Source organism: Glycine max, chromosome 8 (genome assembly GCF_000004515.6).
Source record: "Glycine max cultivar Williams 82 chromosome 8, Glycine_max_v4.0, whole genome shotgun sequence".
Classification (NCBI taxonomy): Eukaryota; Viridiplantae; Streptophyta; class Magnoliopsida; order Fabales; family Fabaceae; genus Glycine; species Glycine max.
Window position 1 is genome coordinate 35,799,428 of NC_038244.2, and position 21,575 is coordinate 35,821,002.

Genomic DNA, 21,575 nt, shown 5'->3' on the forward strand with positions numbered 1-21,575 from the left:
TTTTTTAGTTTTCTTAAAAATATTAATACAATATAAAAATCACCCATACATTGTATGAGTTAAAATACCAGCTATTAAAAAACAACAGTGAAATATACGAGATGATAGAATTGTTTCAAATTGGCACCGAGGATGTTTTGGTAGTAGATTCAAATAATATATTAGAAAAAAACTATTTTTGTGGGAAATATGCTTAGTGGTTCTTATTTGATAGTAAATATTTCATCTTGAATGTTTTTACTAAAGGGCATCGTGCAAGAATCACATTTACTTTCATTATTTTCTTTCTTAAAACACTTAACTTTTTTTTTTGTCTAAAAATTTCTAGTATAACAAGTTGTTCTTATTCCACATATGAAAAAAATGGCTCTAGAAGTCAAGTAAGTATCAATGTAGATACACACAAAATCTCACAAAATTAATATATATATATATATATATATATATATATATATATATATATATATATATATATATATATATATATATATATATATATATATATATATATATATATCTTAAGAATACAAGAATTAATATTTTGGGAAACACATATCTGATATCTCTATAGTTTTTATCTCTTTGATAAATTTTTGATACAAAACATATATTCCTTTTATTTTGTTGTATGTGTCAGGAACATTGTTTTAACCTTCAACGATATCCTTATCTAATTAAAGCCATGAGAAAGAATGCCGCGTACAATAGCTGCAAAGAGAAATAAAAAATTAATAAATTATTATTATGTTCCACTTTGTATGAACAAAGACAAAGAATGTAGTGCAAACAATTTGAAAACAAATGTATATACGTATAAACTGGCAATAATTCACATCTCAATATATACAGATGAAATTAAATCTGCAATATATGATTAAGTGCATCATCTTAGTCATAGAAATTCATGTTCACATAAAATAACTTTAAGTTACCCAATTTACTCCTGTGTTCTGTATTTCAATTGGATTCTTAAGTCAATAGAAACCACAACTTTATATCTCACATGCAATATGGGAAGAATATTTGGAAAGCTATTTCTTTTAAATATAAAACTTGAAATTGGACTCCTTAAATGGAAAACAATTTTTAAGAGAATTACCTTCCAAATGAACATATAGAAGAATCCAGTGGAAGCTTTGTTGTTTAAATCTACGGACTTGGCTTGGTACAAGAGAATTGAAGCAAGAACAACATTTCCCAAACCCTGAAATATTGGAACCAAATAAATTTCAAACTTTACTAGAAAGTTTAAACAAGTTTATATTCACTTTATCAATATTTAAAACAAGTTTAAACAATTTGTGGAAATGGAATACTTATAATAAAAATTGTGTTAATATTGATGTGAAAAATGTATCACGAAAGATAAAACACAAATTTAAATTATATTGTATTATGTTAAAAATAGACCCATAATCCTAATTAAATAAAGAAATAATAAGGCATTTGTTATATATTCTAAGACTTGCTAATTTATATATTCTAACATTTGTTATATATTCTTAAGTGGAAAAAGGATACATCACTTGTAATTGCAACTTAGACATGTAATAAACATATATATTACCGTGACAATTTTAGTATGAAGGTAAGAAGATGATGCTCCTGCCAAGAGGCCAACACCGAAAGCCATTTCAAAAAGGAAAACGCAAATCCAAAATACCTGATAAGAATTAGTTAAGAACAACTAAGGATATACAATAGGGCACAACCAATTATGTTGATATGTTGGATTTGGAATACATACCCGTTTCTGACCTAGGCGTACTGATAAAGAATTGATGCCATGTTCTTTATCTCCTTCAACATCGGGTATATCCTATATAAATCCAATAAAAGGTATTACATTAGGTACACATATTGCACGAAAAGCTTGATAGTGGAAAGAAGAAGGAAAAAACGTGTATTTTGAGAAACTAAAGGCTTTTACCTTAGACAATGCCAAACCCATGGAGTAGAAGGTCATAAATGCAACAACAAAAGTCAATGATCTCGGAAAGCTAATTGGTCTCTTCAACACAACAGTCTGTACATTGTTACATGAATTAGCAATAAAAAAAAGTTTGGCTTCCTTTCATCTTTCTTACTCTAATTACTAGCATGTGGAAAGTTATTAGAAAATATAAAACTTTGTTTAAAAAAAGGAATATAAAAACTTCAAGGATTATATATATATATATATATATATATATATATATATATATATATATATATATATATATATATATATATATATATATATATATATATATATATATATATATTCTTAGATGATAGCTTGTAGCTTGCATATACAATAGTTTGTAAGTTATTTATAATTAGTTAGTAATAGGCTATTTATTATTCAAGTGAGATAGACATAGTTGACAAATAAATGTACATATTAGACCAAAGCAATGAAAATGGAGTTCATTCTTCTATATATCTACATATTTAGTTTTCTTTTTTTTCAACTTTCTCACTCATATCTCATGATTAAGTTCTAATTGGTGAATTAAATAAATAATCATGAATCCAACGAAATCAACCCTAAAGTTTGGGATAAGGATTTGTTATTAGATAATTACATGCTCGATCACCCATAATTAGAGGTCTATAAAAAGCACAATTAGCTATAGAATAGAACCTGCATGTGATGGAAAAATGAAATTGGCAATGCAAATGCCCATGTAGAAACCATGCACATTGCTGCAACCAATGGGTATCTCTTCCATCTCAGCAGGGGCACCTGAAAAGTTGCAAAACATTGTAATTAAGCAGCATCAAACAAAATATTTTGACATTAATTAGTGTCCATTAGTGTGTTTGTAGAAATGTTCATATTTTGCCTTTATCTTTTAAACAAAAGACCAAAGAAGTTAGCTCAAAATCATAATCTCATCAAGACTTGGTTTTCTTCTCCACTAACCCAGAGCTTCATCTTGGGTTCAATTCATGATGATGATTTTGTGGTTGGAATAATGTTTCTGAAGCTTTTGTCGAAATTTTCAATAGGTTTATCAAATGGATGAATTGGACAACATTTTATTCGGACTATAATGGATGAATTAAAAACAATCCATTAATCTGATTACAATTTATTAAAAAATTATTGAGAAAACCCAACTTGTGTGTAATCCCTTTAATAAAATTTACCCAATCCATCAATTAACCTATTTTTTACGAATGAATGTCTAATCCTATGTAATTTTTAAAAAATTAAATATTTTACATGGATATTTCACCAACATAACGTGTCTCTAATATATCAATATTTTTTTATAATTGAATAACTTTTATATATATATATATATATATATATATATATATATATATATATATATATATATATATATAGACACACACACACACATTTTAAATTCCTAATAAATGATGACGTCTTATTAATTTTTTAATATATTTTTAAAAATAAAAATTTATTTTTTTAAAAAACTATTATGAATAAGTCATAAAATTAATATACAAGAAATTATTCTAATTTTTTATTAAATTTTTAAAAAGTCAAATATGAAAAAATTATCTTGCATTGATTTTGATCCATAAGTGTTAACAATATTTTTGATACAATAAAAAAAAAATTCATCTTCCTAGTTGTTATTATTAGCAATGTTATCAAGACGAATTGAAGCCATTACCCCCAAGTCACATGACGACAACTCCAATTGTACGTTACACCATGGAACAATTTTACATACTTATATCTTAAACATTATAAAAGGAAAAAAAGTCTATATGCAATTGAAAATAACTCACATCGATTGAATAAGCAGTCCACGTTGAAGAGATTACTATGAGATTCCATATCAACGGCCAAGAGCCTGTAATCCAAGTAAACCCAACACTCTGGAAAAAAGAATAAAATAATAATTCCCTTTATAATAAAACTCATGTTAAAAAAATATCATTGTAGAAATAGATGATTATTTGTGGCACCAGAGCTAAAAATGATGCAGAAACAATGACACCAGTTTTAAAGGAGAATTGTCCAGATGCTATTGGAAGATGTGGTTTGTTTATCTGCATGAAAACATGTAACATAGATTAGTAATAAGACAAACCATACGGTACTTTTCCATGAAAAGTTTGTTAGCTATAAAAGGTTGCAAGTTTTTTCTTTCATATAAAACGCTATAATTATTAGTCAAGCTTGATCAACCAAAATATAAAAAATAATTTGGTTATCATATTTTTAACGGAATAATACATAAGCCCAAAAGACCTAAAAAAAGTAATTTATGATGCATCGATCTAAGTATTGTTTTGCTAATAGTAAGTCCCATACCTTGTCTATTTCAAGGTCATACAGTTGATTCACACCCGAAAGATAAATTTCAATAAACAACTGAGGTAGCACAGCCTGAAACATTTAAAAACTCAAAATATTAATGAATTTTAAAGGTATCTTACAATTGGCTATTTAAAGAGAAATACCATATATATATATATATATATTCTTAGATGATAGCTTGTAGCTTGCATATACAATAGTTTGTAAGTTATTTATAATTAGTTAGTAATAGGCTATTTATTATTCAAGTGAGATAGACATAGTTGACAAATAAATGTACATATTAGACCAAAGCAATGAAAATGGAGTTCATTCTTCTATATATCTACATATTTAGTTTTCTTTTTTTTCAACTTTCTCACTCATATCTCATGATTAAGTTCTAATTGGTGAATTAAATAAATAATCATGAATCCAACGAAATCAACCCTAAAGTTTGGGATAGGATTTGTTATTAGATAATTACATGCTCGATCACCCATAATTAGAGGTCTATAAAAAGCACAATTAGCTATAGAATAGAACCTGCATGTGATGGAAAAATGAAATTGGCAATGCAAATGCCCATGTAGAAACCATGCACATTGCTGCAACCAATGGGTATCTCTTCCATCTCAGCAGGGGCACCTGAAAAGTTGCAAACATTGTAATTAAGCAGCATCAAACAAAATATTTTGACATTAATTAGTGTCCATTAGTGTGTTTGTAGAAATGTTCATATTTTGCCTTTATCTTTTAAACAAAAGACCAAAGAAGTTAGCTCAAAATCATAATCTCATCAAGACTTGGTTTTCTTCTCCACTAACCCAGAGCTTCATCTTGGTTCAATTCATGATGATGATTTTGTGGTTGGAATAATGTTTCTGAAGCTTTTGTCGAAATTTTCAATAGGTTTATCAAATGGATGAATTGGACAACATTTTATTCGGACTATAATGGATGAATTAAAACAATCCATTAATCTGATTACAATTTATTAAAAAATTATTGAGAAAACCCAACTTGTGTGTAATCCCTTTAATAAAATTTACCCAATCCATCAATTAACCTATTTTTTACGAATGAATGTCTAATCCTATGTAATTTTAAAAAATTAAATATTTTACATGGATTATTTCACCAACATAACGTGTCTCTAATATATCAATATTTTTTTATAATTGAATAACTTTTATATATATATATATATATATATATATATATATATAATATATATATATATATATATAGACACACACACACACATTTTAAATTCCTAATAAATGATGACGTCTTATTAATTTTTTAATATATTTTTAAAAATAAAAATTTATTTTTTTAAAAAACTATTATGAATAAGTCATAAATTAATATACAAGAAATTATTCTAATTTTTTATTAAATTTTAAAAAGTCAAATATGAAAAAATTATCTTGCATTGATTTTGATCCATAAGTGTTAACAATATTTTTGATACAATAAAAAAAAATTCATCTTCCTAGTTGTTATTATTAGCAATGTTATCAAGACGAATTGAAGCCATTACCCCCAAGTCACATGACGACAACTCCAATTGTACGTTACACCATGGAACAATTTTACATACTTATATCTTAAACATTATAAAAGGAAAAAAAGTCTATATGCAATTGAAAATAACTCACATCGATTGAATAAGCAGTCCACGTTGAAGAGATTACTATGAGATTCCATATCAACGGCCAAGAGCCTGTAATCCAAGTAAACCCAACACTCTGGAAAAAAGAATAAAATAATAATTCCCTTTATAATAAACTCATGTTAAAAAAATATCATTGTAGAAATAGATGATTATTTGTGGCACCAGAGCTAAAAATGATGCAGAAACAATGACACCAGTTTTAAAGGAGAATTGTCCAGATGCTATTGGAAGATGTGGTTTGTTTATCTGCATGAAAACATGTAACATAGATTAGTAATAAGACAAACCATACGGTACTTTTCCATGAAAAGTTTGTTAGCTATAAAAGGTTGCAAGTTTTTTCTTTCATATAAAACGCTATAATTATTAGTCAAGCTTGATCAACCAAAATATAAAAAATAATTTGGTTATCATATTTTTAACGGAATAATACATAAGCCCAAAAGACCTAAAAAAAGTAATTTATGATGCATCGATCTAAGTATTGTTTTGCTAATAGTAAGTCCCATACCTTGTCTATTTCAAGGTCATACAGTTGATTCACACCCGAAAGATAAATTTCAATAAACAACTGAGGTAGCACAGCCTGAAACATTTTAAAAACTCAAAATATAATGAATTTTAAAGGTATCTTACAATTGGCTATTTAAAGAGAAATACCATATTTGGATTATCACCTGCAACACACCAATAAAAAATGATAGAGATATATCCGATAGTTTTTCCACGGCAAGAAGTGACGAAGAAAATGCGCATAATGTCTGTCCAAAGAAAAATTAAAATGACACATTTAAAACATTAAAATGTTGCTGTTATCGAAAAAATTGTTTGATGCAAATGAATTAAATTAGGTATTGAGCATAACATATGTGGATTATTTTATGAGAGTAATATAAAAGAAGTTTGAACTTACTATGCCAATCATTGTGTATGGATAGGAAAAATAGTAGAAAGCAGCCAAAAGTTTTTTGACAGAGTACAAAATATTCTTAAGATTGGAAGCATGAGGTTCTAAATCAAAAGGCTGTTTAGGGACTGCTTTCACAACATATTTTCTATTGCATTTTTGATATGTAGACTCTCCTCCAGTGCATTTGTAATGATGATCCAAACTTGGTTGTTGTAACCTCAAAACATTATATTCAATTTGGTTTTTCCTTTTGTGTTCTGAAGCTTTCGATACACAAGAACCTACAGCACCAAATGTTGGATGTAGTATTAGTGGCCATGCACAACTAAAAAAAATAGATTCTTGTTTTAAAATCACTACAATCAATAATGCTATGATGAAATGATGAATCAGTATAGGATAATCAATTTGAAAATTAAAATAAGAGAAGTCACTAATAAAATTTATTTTATTCAAGAAAACATAAAACATCTGTTAATTTGTTTTTTTCTTTCAAAAATAGAGTAAGGTTCAAAGAGTCATGCACACATAGAAAAATAAATTAATAATGTATGACATTCTTTATAAAAATGTGTCTCTAATTGATCACACAAGACTAAAGGACTTTTTTTTTTAATTACAAGACTTAACAACTTTAGGCATACAGCAAATTACACTCACATTCCATGAGGCTAGCATTTATTACACTCAACCCCACTCCTTTTCTTATCATACACAAGATTTTCTTATTTCTTTTACCATCCATTACATTGTGACTCCTTGACCTACTAATACTATCAAAGATAACAAGAAAAAAGAGAAAGAAGTGAGGATCTAGTGGTGTCGCTGTCACATTCTCGACCCCAATGAAGGTGACATTGTCATACCTGCCAAAACAGTTGTAGAGTAAAGGTTGTCGAGTTAGGTGATCGCATGCGACATGCAGCGATAACATTAATCATTGGTGAGTTCATTACGACACTAGAAGAGGCCATAGACGATGTTGGAGGAGGTGGGGACGGTGAAGTTGTTGTGGTTAGCAAAGACGACAAAGTTGACGAGGGAGATGAGGAGTGAGTTAATGGTGTTTTCGTAGAAGAAACTCGACATGAACTTAGGTTGAAAGCAAACTTACACGAGAGTGAAAAGAGTTCTTAGGACATTTTACAAAAAAATTAACGGTGATTGTTCAGGGGAGACAAAAGAAATGCGAATTTAGTGAAGGAGTATAAGTGTAATAAGTGCTAACCTCAGGAGATGCGAGTGTAATTTGCTCTTAGATATCTTTATTTTACCCCCTTAATAAGATAAAGAAAATGATTTTGATTTCTTCCTATTTTTTGTTTATTACAATTTATTTGTATTTTGAGAAATATAGAAGATTAAAAGAAAATTAGTTTTTTAAACTATATGGAATAATTTTTTAAAATATTATTTTTAGCATGATGAGTCTACTTTTTGCTTCTAAATATATCTTTAGGTGTCTAGAAAATCAAAGTCATAATAATAAAAAAAGGAAAATCAAAGTCACATAGTTTTGAAAATAATATTTTTTTTCTTTGAAAAGTTTGTTTTGAACAGGTTGACTTAAGTTTCGAATCAATTTTCTTTTGTAAATTTTTTTAAAACTTGAAATGAAAATTAGTTTTAAAGTTTGAATATTTTTTTTGGAAAGATTTTTAATGGTTTTAAATTGAGAAAAATATATCCACTTACATACAATTCATGTTAACAAAATTACTACAACATCTAATTATATGTATAAGAAACAAAAGAAACCGTAACATACAAACGACATTAAAGATAACCCTCACAAACTATATAGAAGCGTGAAGCTGAATTTAACAAGCAAAATAGTAAGCAAAAAATTAAAAGGAATAAAATATTTGTATTGTTTAAAAGAAATCAAGCACAAAAATTCCTAAATATTTTCTACGAGGAGTAACTAATTTGAAACAATATTTATACTAAAACGTTAAATAAAATGAAATGGAGGGAATATTAACTTATGCTTAAAATAATTTGGAAAAGTTTTCTTATTTAATTTTTTTACAAATTGATTTTAACTTATGACTAAGTTAATTTTAAAATAAATTTTATTTATTTTACTTTTTTATTTTCATTCTCGTACAAGTAATTATTGAGAAACTCACCTACACAGGCTTTAAAAGTGATTCCTATACTACCAATACATTTCTGTGAGTAAGTGAACGAACGTAAAAGACTGAGATATTTAAGAAGTTAAGTATGAGCCTCTTTAAGAAAAAAAAAAGTAAAAATAAGATCAACTTTTTTCATAAAGCTAAAATAAATTCTCCATTAGTTAACATGTAAAAGTTTTCTTATATAATTGTTTTAAAAAATAAAAGAATATCTACAAATTTAATAACTAATGAGAATTCATTTTAACTTTACGAAAAATTTTATTTCATTTTATTCTTTTTATTTTCTTTTTTTTAAAAGTACTTAACTTACCCAAACAGATCCTATATCTAATAATGCCATCGCATGCACGTTTTCACAGAACTCATCACCAAAATGTGTACACGTCTTGGGTACGGTGCTATACGACCCCATCAATCCTTTTAATCAATAACAATTTTCCTTTTGTTAATTAATTCATGTTATCAAATTAAACTACGCTCGTCATATGCATCCAAAACACATGATTTGTACAAGAAACTGATCAGACCAGGCCAACTACCTCAAATTTTCGTTATGTACATACCATTGCATTTTCCTTTGCACACAAAGACTTGTGAGCGCATTAATTGCAATTGCTTTTTGTATTTTTAGTTTACTAGAGACGCGGACGTACAGATACGGAGAGTAAAGTGTTGACGCCATACCAATATCAATCACAGTCAATATACTCAACTATCCCCAAAAATATTAAATCTGGATCACATGCATTATTATTCCCCTAATATTAATATTAGTAGTAATATATTATGGCAAACTCACATAGTTATACTATTACACAAATTAAGTCAGGAATACATATTTGCTTATATAATCAAATCATGCAAGCTAAAATCCCATGTGTCCTCTTTTCTTGTCATATTTTAACGCACAATTTTAGTATAATATATTCACAATTTACAACTAAACAAAAAAATATCGGATCATTAATTAGTGGACAAGCATGTAGCTGGAAACATGAAACATTAATAAAACTTGCAAACTCAAGGAAATCAACAAATTCCATGTGAATCGTACGCAGAAAGTAAATAATAAATTCAATTAAAATTTAGTAACTGAATCCCCATTTCATTAAACCTAAAATTGTTGTATACAGAAGAATTTAAAATAGTCTAGCTCTAGCATTAAGGAGTACGAAAAAAAAATCATGGCTTACAGGTACTCATTCCCTGCCCTCCAGGTCATAGTTTTAATCTGATCAGATAAAAAGGTTTAAGTAGGTCACATTATTTCACCTTCACGTCATCTATTTATATGTTTATCTCTAAACCTAATGAAAAAGAACTACTTTGGTTGTCTTTCCTCTCTCTGTTCAGTGATTTAAATTTTACAGGAAATTTAAAGAGTAAATGAAAATAATGTGAGACAAACATTTTTCATAACCAACAAGCCAAAAATAATTCAGATTCGTTGGGTGCAGCGGGGGTGGGAGTAGGGTGGAGATGAACAAGTCACTGTGTCATGTCCATCATTTCTGTATTATTGATTCTTGTGCTTTCCGTCATAACAAATGGTTAAAAGAAAAATGCCAAAACGAAGAGGACTATAACATTGAATCAATCATATGACAAGTCAACGACGATACACTGGATTTACACAGATGAATATTGGCAAGTTAAAAATGATTACTCTAAAAGTGGGGATTTCATTTATTTAATACACATACAGCGTGTTTGGAAATTCTTTAAGAATGAAAAAATTACATTTAAGAAGTAGAAACTATAACTATTAGCTTCTTAAAATCACTGGCTAACACTCTAACACTAACGCTCATCCAACCCACGGAAACCAAAGTCACAACAAACTAGTCACTAACTACCATCTAGCAAACTATGCAAAATATAATCTTTAACCAGGGTAATGTTCATGCTTGGTTCAACGTAAGAGAAAGAGAGTGGAGACACACGGAGTGTAAGAGACAGAGCGGAGACGAAGAGGAAGAGAGTGCATAGCAAGAGAGTAGAGTATGCAGCGAGAGATTTTAAATCTAAGTTCAACATTAGTTTTAAATAGTTTTGAGTAAAAACCAAAATGTTAACATTGATTTTAAAAAATCAATGTTAACTGAATATTTACAATATTAATTTTTTTTAAAATCGATGTTAAAAGACTGTTAGGAACACTAATTTCTTCAAAATCGATGTTAAAATACTTCTAAGAATATAAATTTTCTAGAAACTAATGTTAATAAAACCCAACTTATTTATAAATATGTAATTAACATTAATTTTTTAAAAATAAATATTTTTTTAGTAGTGTATTATAATAATGATCAATTAAAGGAACATGAAGATCTTCACACAAAAGAAAAAAGGAACAGGAGGATATGTGAGACTTACTTGCATAGTAAATATTTTTGGTGGAATGTTTACTCCGCCAGAGATTTCCACCTACAATAACCAATGGTTCCTCATATTAGTAAGCAAACAATTTTTTAATGAAAAATTGATCAAATATCGAGCCTATGCATGGAAAAGTATGGTGCGAAGAAGACATATATAGGTACCAGTTGTGACTGAATAAGCTTTAGGAGAAGATATAGCAAGCCCTGAATCCATTGAAACTGAACCAATTTTTAACAACACACAAAGCACTTTCTATAGAGAATAACATAAAACACACGTACTCTATAGAGGAAAGGAGAGATTGTAGAGACTAACTAGACTAGACTCGATATAATATACACGTCATTTGATCGATCTACAAATTTATACCCTCCACTGCATGTGATCTGAAGTAATTGCAATATAATATAACTGTCAGAATAATTAAACATGAAAGACTAATCAATTGCAACGTCACTTGAAGCCGCCACGATAAAAAAAAAAAAAAAATCATAGTACGTGAAGCCGCCACTGCTGTGTGGCACTATGGGCGGCCGTAATTTTGGCTTTTATGCATGGGGGTGATAACTTGGCACATGCCAACTTAGAGCTGTCAGTGCATTTTCTTTTGTGGAGAGGTTTGAATTGAAAATGAATATGGCTTTAAATAACGCAACTGCGGCACAGGATTCCACCGTCGCATTATAATTGTCGCAACACAATCCTAACTGCGACTGCAATGACAAATGGGGGTTTTCATTTACATGTCTGGGTTAATGTATTATTATTTCATGTGGGAGATAAATAGGGATTAACCAAGGCTTTACTTGACTTGACTCTTGTTATTTTTATTGGTACTTCTAGTTCCTGCTTAATACAATTAGTTGCTGATCTAAATTAAGAAAAAAAAAACGTGAAGCCGCCACGAAAAATAAACCATTGTAGAGCCTAGACTGGATACAGTACATGTGATTTGATTCATCTACAAATTTATATATACATCACCCCAAAGTTGACTAGTGGAGAAAAAATTGTTTTGAATTAATAATTTCTAATTTAATAAATTTTTAAAATAAATAAAATAGTTTATTAACATAAAATTGATATTTCAACACTTTATTTTTTATTTTAATTAACTTATTTTTAATTCATTAAATATTTTATATATTTTTAATTGACTTAAATATGTTTTAGATTCCTAATAAATGATCAATTTTTATTTTTTAAATTTTTTTGTTAAACATATCAACCACTTATATATATCAACAAGATTTGTTTGCAAGATATTAAATCATTATTTAATACATTAAAAAAATATTATAGAGCTAAAACAAAAAGGTCATTTATCGATTAGAAACCTAAAATATATATAAGCCTTTTAATTTTAAAATAAAAATATTTCTTATCCTTTCCCTAATTTTCTAATAATACTCAACAAATATGATGAGCAAAATTCCCTAAATAATTATTTTTCAAACATAACTAGTGTTGTGTGCACTTTAGTGTATTCTTCCTTAGAGATTGCATACATGATGGAGTTGTGACCTCTTGAGCTGAACAAATATCTCTGCTTCTTCTCATCAGTTCATCTGCTCCTTGGACTCTCGCTTAGCTCTTTATCATGGGGGATGTGATTGCCATTCTCTACAATGTCCAATGTATTAATATGGTATGACTCAAAGAAACAATCATCCCCTGCTTCAAGTAGTCATACTTGACACCTTCGAAGGGTGGTGGCTTGTTATAGCTTGTCATGATTCATTTTCCATCTTTATTTTCCCAGGATCTAATTTGTTTCCTCTATAGTGTTAGGTACTAAACCCCAAGAGGTTGAGCTCTCGTACCAATTGAAATAAATGAGAGGGAAAAAAAAAATAAAAACATTAGAAGAAGAACACTTGTTTTTATATTGGCTCATTCAGTCTATGTTACCTCTAGTTCTCCTTCAACTTGAGAAGGACTCCAATGATAAAAAATAATTACAAGTATTTTTTTCCTTGACTACTTTGATTTACAACAATATTTTCTATATCACTTTTGCCACTAACACAATCTCATCCTGAGATTGTAAAACATGCTAGTATTCTTTAAACATCAAGTCACTCATGACTTTCTCAAACAAATTTGTTTGAAGATTTATCCAAAAGTCTACTCATAAAGTGAGGACAAGCAATTACAACACAAATAAACTATTACTACAAAAAAAGTATTTTTTTCGATGGTCAAAATCTGTCAGAAACATTAAAAACCCGTTACTAATTAGAAATTTTTGACAGATTTTCAACGGACCAATATCCTTTGGAAAAATAGTCGTAGGAAATTTCTGTCCGACGGAAAAATTGGTTGAAAAATTTTGACAAAAATTTTTCATGGATCATTTCCAATGAATTTGTCTGTGGAAATTTCCGATGGATTTTTTCGTCGGCAATTTCCACGAAAATTCTGTCAAAAAACCTTATTTTATAAATAGTTAATTAGATGAGAAAAAATTGAAAAACTCTTAATTCATTTTTCAAAATAAAGATATTACACAAGTGCATACTTAAAAAAATTATATTATAATAAAAGTATTACATTATATTAAAGGATTATTTTTTTAAAATATGCATTGTTTCTAAAATATTATTAATAGCACTTGCAACTATAACTATTATTGAAAAAAATTAAAAATGAAAATATTTAAATCTTATATAGCATTACCTATGTCAAAAATAGGTTAATTAAATTTGTCGTTTTATATTGTAAAATAATATTATAAATATTTGCATATTAAATTTTGATAAATAAATTAAATAATAATAAAAATTTAAAACTTAAATGTAAATTTCGGCATTAGGCCTAATAATTGTTGGACTCGGCCCTGACCATAGTCTTGATACCATTATACCAAACTTATACGCCAGCTGTCAAGCTCTTTCTTTATACTAGATCTAAACAAAGTACTTCCCAGATAAAGCATAATCTGGTGCCATGAGTCAGTCATACAATTGTTTTAGCAAATTATTTTTACGATAAAACTAACTCACTATGTTGGAGAAAAGCTGACAAAAATACAAAATAGTGGAAAAAGAAATGAATAGATTCTATTATCTTACATTAGATTGTTGCGCAAACGGAGCAGCTAGCAAGCCACTAAAGCACGGCAAAGTGGAATGCAGTATGAGCCTGAAAAGTAAAATAATAAGAAAAGTGTTTGCAAAAAATTGAAATTTGAAATATGTAGATTACAAAATATATAAATTTAAAATACTGTTATAGTCTTATAGAGTAACATGAATATATATTTCATTAGTGTAATTTGACGCATGATAAGCTAGGATACGATATTATAATTTGATACGAGTAGAACAGAAGATAAGTTTTGGTATTATTCAATGTTTGATTCACAATAAATAATAATCTCTAGGATAATATATATGCTATCTTATTGCATTTACTTTGTGTACCATATTTAATGTGCATATAACTTTAGTTACCATAGCAGACACATACAATACAAATTGTTCTCTTCCCAGTAATGGTTTCGTCTCCAGCGGTAATCACACTAGGCATTGCATCACTTTCTTGATAGGAATGCAAATGCTTAAGCTTTTTGGCTGGCCTTTCATTCTCAATCATAGTCTCAGAGGGCCACAATGTCATTTCCTGCATTGCTCCTGCTTCAGCATATAAGATAAGAAGATAAAAGAGCATGTTGGCAACAGAGTAGTTATACATGAGCTATTTGTTAGTGTAGCATGAGAAACTTTTAATAAAAATCAATAGGAAATTAACCTTGTTTTGTAATCAAGCAGAATTCTTTTATTCTGTCCCCTCTCCAAATCATGTATCTATACTAACCAATCTTTAATGAGACACGTAACTAAATTTTTTAATTTACTAGCAAGAATTTTGTTATCCATGTCAATCACCTCCGCTCTCTCTTCCACATCAGCTATTATGATATTTTCCTTTGTCACTGCATATATATTCCCATAATTCCTTTGTCACTGCACGTGGGATAAACCAGCTCCTCTATTCATATCCCTACTCTTATAAAACTGGGTAATTGGAGGTCTACTGGATTGTAAATAGAGAAGCAATCACAGTAGAAGATAACAATTTGATGAAATTATTAGGTAGTTTTTGACTAAGTTGGTATTAATTTGAAAACATGTCATGTAGACAGGTTGAGACCATGAACGCATGGTGATCTTGAAACATTTAATGATTTCTAGTCAATTTGATCATGCATGTGGACGCGTTAAATATTTGTCAAGACTCGAGTTCTCTTGTTTGCTTCAGTGTTTGCCTCCTTTTAGTAATTACACTCAGCAGCTTGAGGTTTTCCTATTTCCTACCACGCATGCCATCTTATTGTAAACATTTATTTACATGACTTGATGTAACACTATAACTTCCTCCCAATTGTTAGAAATTCGAATTAGCCTATGGCATCCCTTTCTTAACTTGTGAAATATAGGACACTAAGTACACATGCTTGATTTGTTTTTTTTGGCAAAATTACACTTTTGGTCTTCCAGTTTATCTCTAATTTTGGATTTGGCCCCCTATAAATTAATTCACAAATTTGGTCCTCCAATTTTATAAATTCCTACAAAATTGATCCTGGAAGCCCGATTTGGACGTTGACCGTTAACCTCAGACGTTGACTATCACGTGTCAATGTCACGTGTGACTGCCACATGTCAACGTCTACGTGGTTCCCTGTAAAAGCTTCATTTTTTGTAGGTAAAATTGTACTTTTGGTCCCCCAGTTTTACTCCAATTTCAATTTTGGTCCCCTTATAATTTAATTCGCACATTTGGTCCCCCAGTTTCATAAATCCCTTTATAAATTCAGTCAAATTTCATTACTGGAAAAGTTGTATTTCAAATTTCAAACAAAAATACCATTGTCATACATAGGCCACTTAAGCAGTCGTATACACATAATACCGCATGAGGGAGCAAAAAAAGAAAAAAAAATAGGGGGTTATTACAGAACCTATTAAAGTAAGAGATCTGGAAATTTCAGATCCAGGTTGAGATTCATGCGCCACTTTCCCAAGTTGAACAACCCTAAAAGTGGGAGAGAGATAAAGAGTGATTTTTCTCTGGATTCCAAGTGAGTGAAAAACTTGCGATGAAAAAGAAGTGCGAGATTTATCAAGACCTACCATGTCTCTAACACCAGTAGCTAAACCATTCAAAAGACCAATTTTGTAGGAACAATTGATAAAGAGATTTATAAAACTAAGGGACTAAATGTGTGAATTAAACTATAAGGGTACCAAAATCGAAATTGAAGTGAAACTGGGGGACCAAAAATGCACTTTTACCTACAAAAAATGAAGTCTTTACAGGGAACCACTCAGACGTTGACACGTGGCAGTCAACGTCTGAGGTTAACGGTCAACGTTTAAATCGGGCTTCTAGGACAAATTTTGCAGGGATTTATAAAACTGGAGGACCAAATTTGTGAATTAAATTATAGGGGGACCAAATCTGTAATTGGAGATAAAGTGGGGGACCAATTGCAATTTTACCTTGTTTTTTTAACAACACATCAAATAACATTACATAGAGTCTTAAAAAGTGTGTACTCACAACATGGTCAACAAACAAAAGAAAAAGAAAGTTACCCTCATGCCATGCATCCCCACAAGGATTTGCAAATGAATCAGGGCAACCTATACGAATGCTAACGGCCAAGGAGAGAGAACCAGGAATCTCGCCGACGGCCAAGGCACCCTCCAACGAGATGAAATGAACCAGATAGCGGCCTACGAAGGTGAAAAGAAGAGGAGAAACAAACCAGATGAAAATGAAAAGAACGAAGGAGAAGAAAAAAGAGGGAGCCAAGGAGATAAAAGAGGAGAAAATAAGATGAGACAGTGAGGGAATGAGGAATACCTAGAGATCACTCTCCCTTTTCTGACGGTGCTGTCAAATGTCACTTCTTCATTGGTTTGTTTTCTCTTTTCGAGATCCGCGACGCTATATCAGCAATTAGTATAGAGATCTTCCTCTTTTACACTTTTATGCACTTTGTTGCCTCTCTTGACCTAATGGCTCTCTTTGAGAGCCAAATAGGTCACACAGTTTTTTTTTGTTGTTCTTTTTTCTTTTTTGCATTTTTTTTCTTTTGTTTTTCGTTTCTCTCTCTTTTTTTATTGTTCCTTTTTCTTTTTCTTTTTGCTTTTTTGTTTTTCTTTGCTCTTTTTTTTTTCTTTTTTGTTCCGTTTCTTCTTTTTTTACTATTTTTTTTCATTTTTTTCTTTTCTTATTTTTTATTTTTAATACTTTTTTTTTGTTCTCTTTTCTTTCTTCTTTTCTTCTTTTTTTTTTAGTGCGGTCCAGACAGAATTAGGGTCTAACACATACAGCTACCCTTAAGACTTGTTCTTAAAATTGAAAGTTATGGCAACTTTGTCTCATCGGAGGTGTCAATTTGTTAACCGTGAAAATCATCAAAGGGTCTTCAAAAACAGATTCTATTTTTGAGATACTGATTTTCACTAGTGATTCTATTAATGAATAAATGTTTAAGAGTAAGACATAAAATTCACTTTCGATTGTAAGTTCTTTTTAGTCAAACAAATAATTATAATATTCAACTTAAGAGAGTTACTTAATAATTTATGAAAATAATGATAGTGATTTCAATAGTAATATCCATAATGATAGTTCTTTTGTGTAAAGATAGCTGATAAGTCAATTTCTATAAGTAATAGCTTTCGATGGTAATAGTTTCAATAATGTTTCTAATAAAACTTTTTGATAATATTCTATAAAAATATTGCATACAATTTCGATAATGAAGATTGAATAAAAGCATAGAGAAGAAATGATCGGATAAAAGTAAAGGATCTAGAAAAATGCATAAAAGTATACGAAACAAAAATTTATTAAAAATAAGATGAATACATATATTATGACATTTGAATCGAGAGTCATTTTCGAGTTGAGTAATATTTGTATTTGATGATTTGAGTAATAGATTCTATCCAATAAAAATAACCGTTGGAAATCTTTATTTATAGACTATTACTACTAACAGTCAAGTTATAGGATTTCAACACTAGACAATGAATTCCTACTCACTTAAATCTAAAGACGTATGATATATTTGCATTATCCTATTCGTCAATTACTGCAATTGCTATTTTGAATTCAAATTTTAAACTCTTCTGTCTAAGCACTCTTTTCTTCCTCATGCTTATTGTATTCATCGAAGCCTCAAACTCATTGAAATTCATCATTTTAATGATAATTTTGTCCTCATGGACCCGCCTTAAGTAATCGAGTCAGATCTTACTTTGTTATTTCTCTTGTGATAGAAATGACACATATCGATCGAAATTTGTCCAAATTTCTATTTTTACTTAGAAAATTTCTTATAACCGAGATAATTAACAATCATAATATTAGTTGCTGCACAATCATAGAGTTACAATTTTTAAATGGAACAGAAACGTGGGTCCATCAAACTGCAGCGACCAATTTGAATGATCATTGATCAGAGTAGGTGGCACGTGGATGTGGTAAAGAGCCAAAGACATAGTGCAGCCTTGATATATATGTTGTAACTTATTATTAGTAGCTGCATTATTATAACAGGAGATGCTATAATCTTTGTATTCTGCTTTTTGTGCCAGTTTGGGCACCTCTAGTGATTATTAGGAATTGACTTTTTTAGTAACCAATACATAGAAAGTGGTAGCAGATATTTTTTTCATTTTTTTCATAAAATCTTTATTATTAGTAATTATATACTATGTAAAAGATGCCTTAATATAATTTAGTTTGGTTTCAGGAAGAGGCGCTTTCATGTTTAATTATATATTTTTCTTGTATCTGTTTGGTCAAACTTTGACCCTTCTTGTATCATTTGATTTTTATTAATATATTTCTTTTAGCAATGGAAAAAACACAAACAAAGTCTGGTTGATAAATGATAAATTAGTTTTTCATTAACAAAACACATATATCGCAATAACGGACGGTAACATAGTTGGTTGAGTAATATAACATGTGTGAGTATTGTACACTCATATGTGTGTTTAATTTCTACTGATAAGAAGAAAAAAACGCATACAGTGTCCTAATCGAAGCTAGAACTGAAAGTCCAAGATAGAATCTCATGATCTTCAATCAGCACTCCCGTGGCACCGGAGAAGCCAACGCTGACAAATTCTGGCAGAACGGTCCTCAAATCAATTTCATAGGCAACAACAGTTCCGTCATTTAAAGCCATGCCAAAAATTTGGGTTTTGGAGTCATAGGAAACGGTGGCAGATACTGTTGGAACCCCGAGCTCTTCAATTTCCCATCGCACAGTTGCTACCGAAGAGATGGAGTTAACATCAATTCCTATGTGGGGAGTAGCAGCTGGGTCCCATTCATTCTGGTGCATGTCAAATTCAACGGCAACTATATGGTTTTTGTTCGTATTTCTTAGGGCAGTGTCGCGACTGAAGAGTCCGAGGTATCCGCCAGCCGAATCTCGGGGCATGTTGGATCCGAACGGTGCAAGGAAGAAAGCGATTCCGTCTCCGGTGTTTGGACCATTCGATATTTTGAAAGAGAAGGTAGTAGTGAAACTTGCGACTTTACCAGATTTTGAATCCCAAAGACGCACGGGGAGAGCATAGGTGGCTCTTCCCGCACTTGGCACAATTTCAGCATTTTTTACGAAATTTGTTGGATCTATTACACCCCTTATTATACGGGCATCGCCTTGGAAGGTTAAAACGGTGTTTGGATATGGCCCTGAAAAGTTGGGGAAGTTGAAAGATGTGTCGTCCCAGTTTCGATGTAGCATTAGGAATTGAACCAGAAGCAAGAAAAAGGGCTTTGAGTTGGACAGAACCATGGCTTAATTTATATTTGAACTAATTGTGCGTGATATGATATGATATGTTGAATGGTAAAGTATTGCACTATATATACACACACAAAAGAGATTTTGATCAGCTGAGAAAATTAAATTCAGTAAATTGCAAAGGAACGGAAGTGGCCAACAAACGATTTACATTGTTGAAACATAGAGGAAGAATGGTGATTAAAACAAGGATAAAGAAAGTGGTAAATGACAATGATAAAAGAAGAAATATATAAAGAAAAGTAAAATAAGTGTAAAAGTTAACAGTCTTGTGATATGAAAAAAAGTAATTATCGTTCAAAACAATGTCATCATTTTGACTTTGCATATGCAATCTGATTTTGCTTCGAGGGTCCACGTACGGATAAACAATCAACGTACATATAAGTTTAATGGTGCACTCAAAATGCCAACTAATCTCTTGCTAACTTTTTCCTTTTTGATTAATTTTGAGGTGTCCAAAGCACTTTTATGTCTTCTTCGCACAGGTGTTTCATACTTCAATCCAAATCTCCCAATTGCTAATTTCCATTTATATCTTTAATTAATTTATTGTAAAATGTCTTGTGGAGTTACTTATTTATTTTCCATGCAAGTTTGTTACTAAATCATAAAATATAATTGTAGTGCCTTATACATTCCCAATCAATCACTGGTTCACTTAACTTTTATAATAATCACAGCCATCGAATAGAATTTGATTAGTGAGTTATAAATTTTATTCATTGGTAAATTGTTACATAGTATGTCAATTGTAAGTTGAAATTATAACATTAATACTGGCACATAAAAATTATCAGTAACACTTTTTTTAACAGAAATTAGTAACACCTTTAAAATAGCAATATTAAAAATTAATATAATTTTTTTTTTAAAAAATTAACATGTTTAATAGAAAATATAAATTTATAATATTTGTTGAAAAATCATATTTGAGAATGAATTTGAAAATTAACATATTTTTGTATTTATAATATTCCAGTTTTATATTATCTCATTAAAATTAATTTTCAAAAATATAAATTTATTAGGATTATTTAAATGAAAATATGTTAGATTTAATTCTTAAAATTTATTTCAAGTATAAATTAAAATAATAACTCCAAACTTTAAAATAAACTAACAGGTCCTACATCGCACGGGTTATAACTAATCTTTAATTAATTTATTGTAAAATGTCTTGTGGAGTTACTCATTTATTTTCCATGCAAGATTGTCACTCAATCATAAAATGTAATTGTAGTGTCAATATTAAAGATTTGACATTCCCAATCAATCACAAATTCACTTAAATTTTATAATAATTACTTTAAAAATATATAATTTTATTTCAACAAAAAAGATGT

General features: G+C 29.6%; 2 protein-coding genes across 2 annotated transcripts; both read right to left on the reverse strand.

The window, feature by feature from the left end:
* Window positions 1-549: 549 nt before the first annotated feature.
* Window positions 550-11,841, reverse strand: LOC100786739 (glycinol 4-dimethylallyltransferase-like). The gene is made up of 13 exons (XM_041017800.1): window positions 11,546-11,841; window positions 11,379-11,429; window positions 6,862-7,139; window positions 6,626-6,709; window positions 6,460-6,534; window positions 6,111-6,194; window positions 5,932-6,021; window positions 4,814-4,915; window positions 1,931-2,026; window positions 1,748-1,819; window positions 1,568-1,663; window positions 1,100-1,204; window positions 550-708 (listed from the first exon to the last, which is right to left on the reverse strand). The coding sequence occupies exons 1-13, from the start codon at window positions 11,595-11,597 to the stop codon at window positions 667-669; spliced, it is 1,227 nt and encodes a 408-aa protein (XP_040873734.1). The 5' UTR covers window positions 11,598-11,841; the 3' UTR covers window positions 550-666.
* Window positions 11,842-19,371: 7,530 nt separating this feature from the next.
* Window positions 19,372-20,209, reverse strand: LOC100787818 (lectin 7). The gene has a single exon (XM_003530532.4). It carries the CDS (start codon window positions 20,167-20,169, stop codon window positions 19,450-19,452), a length of 720 nt encoding a protein of 239 aa, XP_003530580.2. The 5' UTR covers window positions 20,170-20,209; the 3' UTR covers window positions 19,372-19,449.
* Window positions 20,210-21,575: the final 1,366 nt, after the last annotated feature.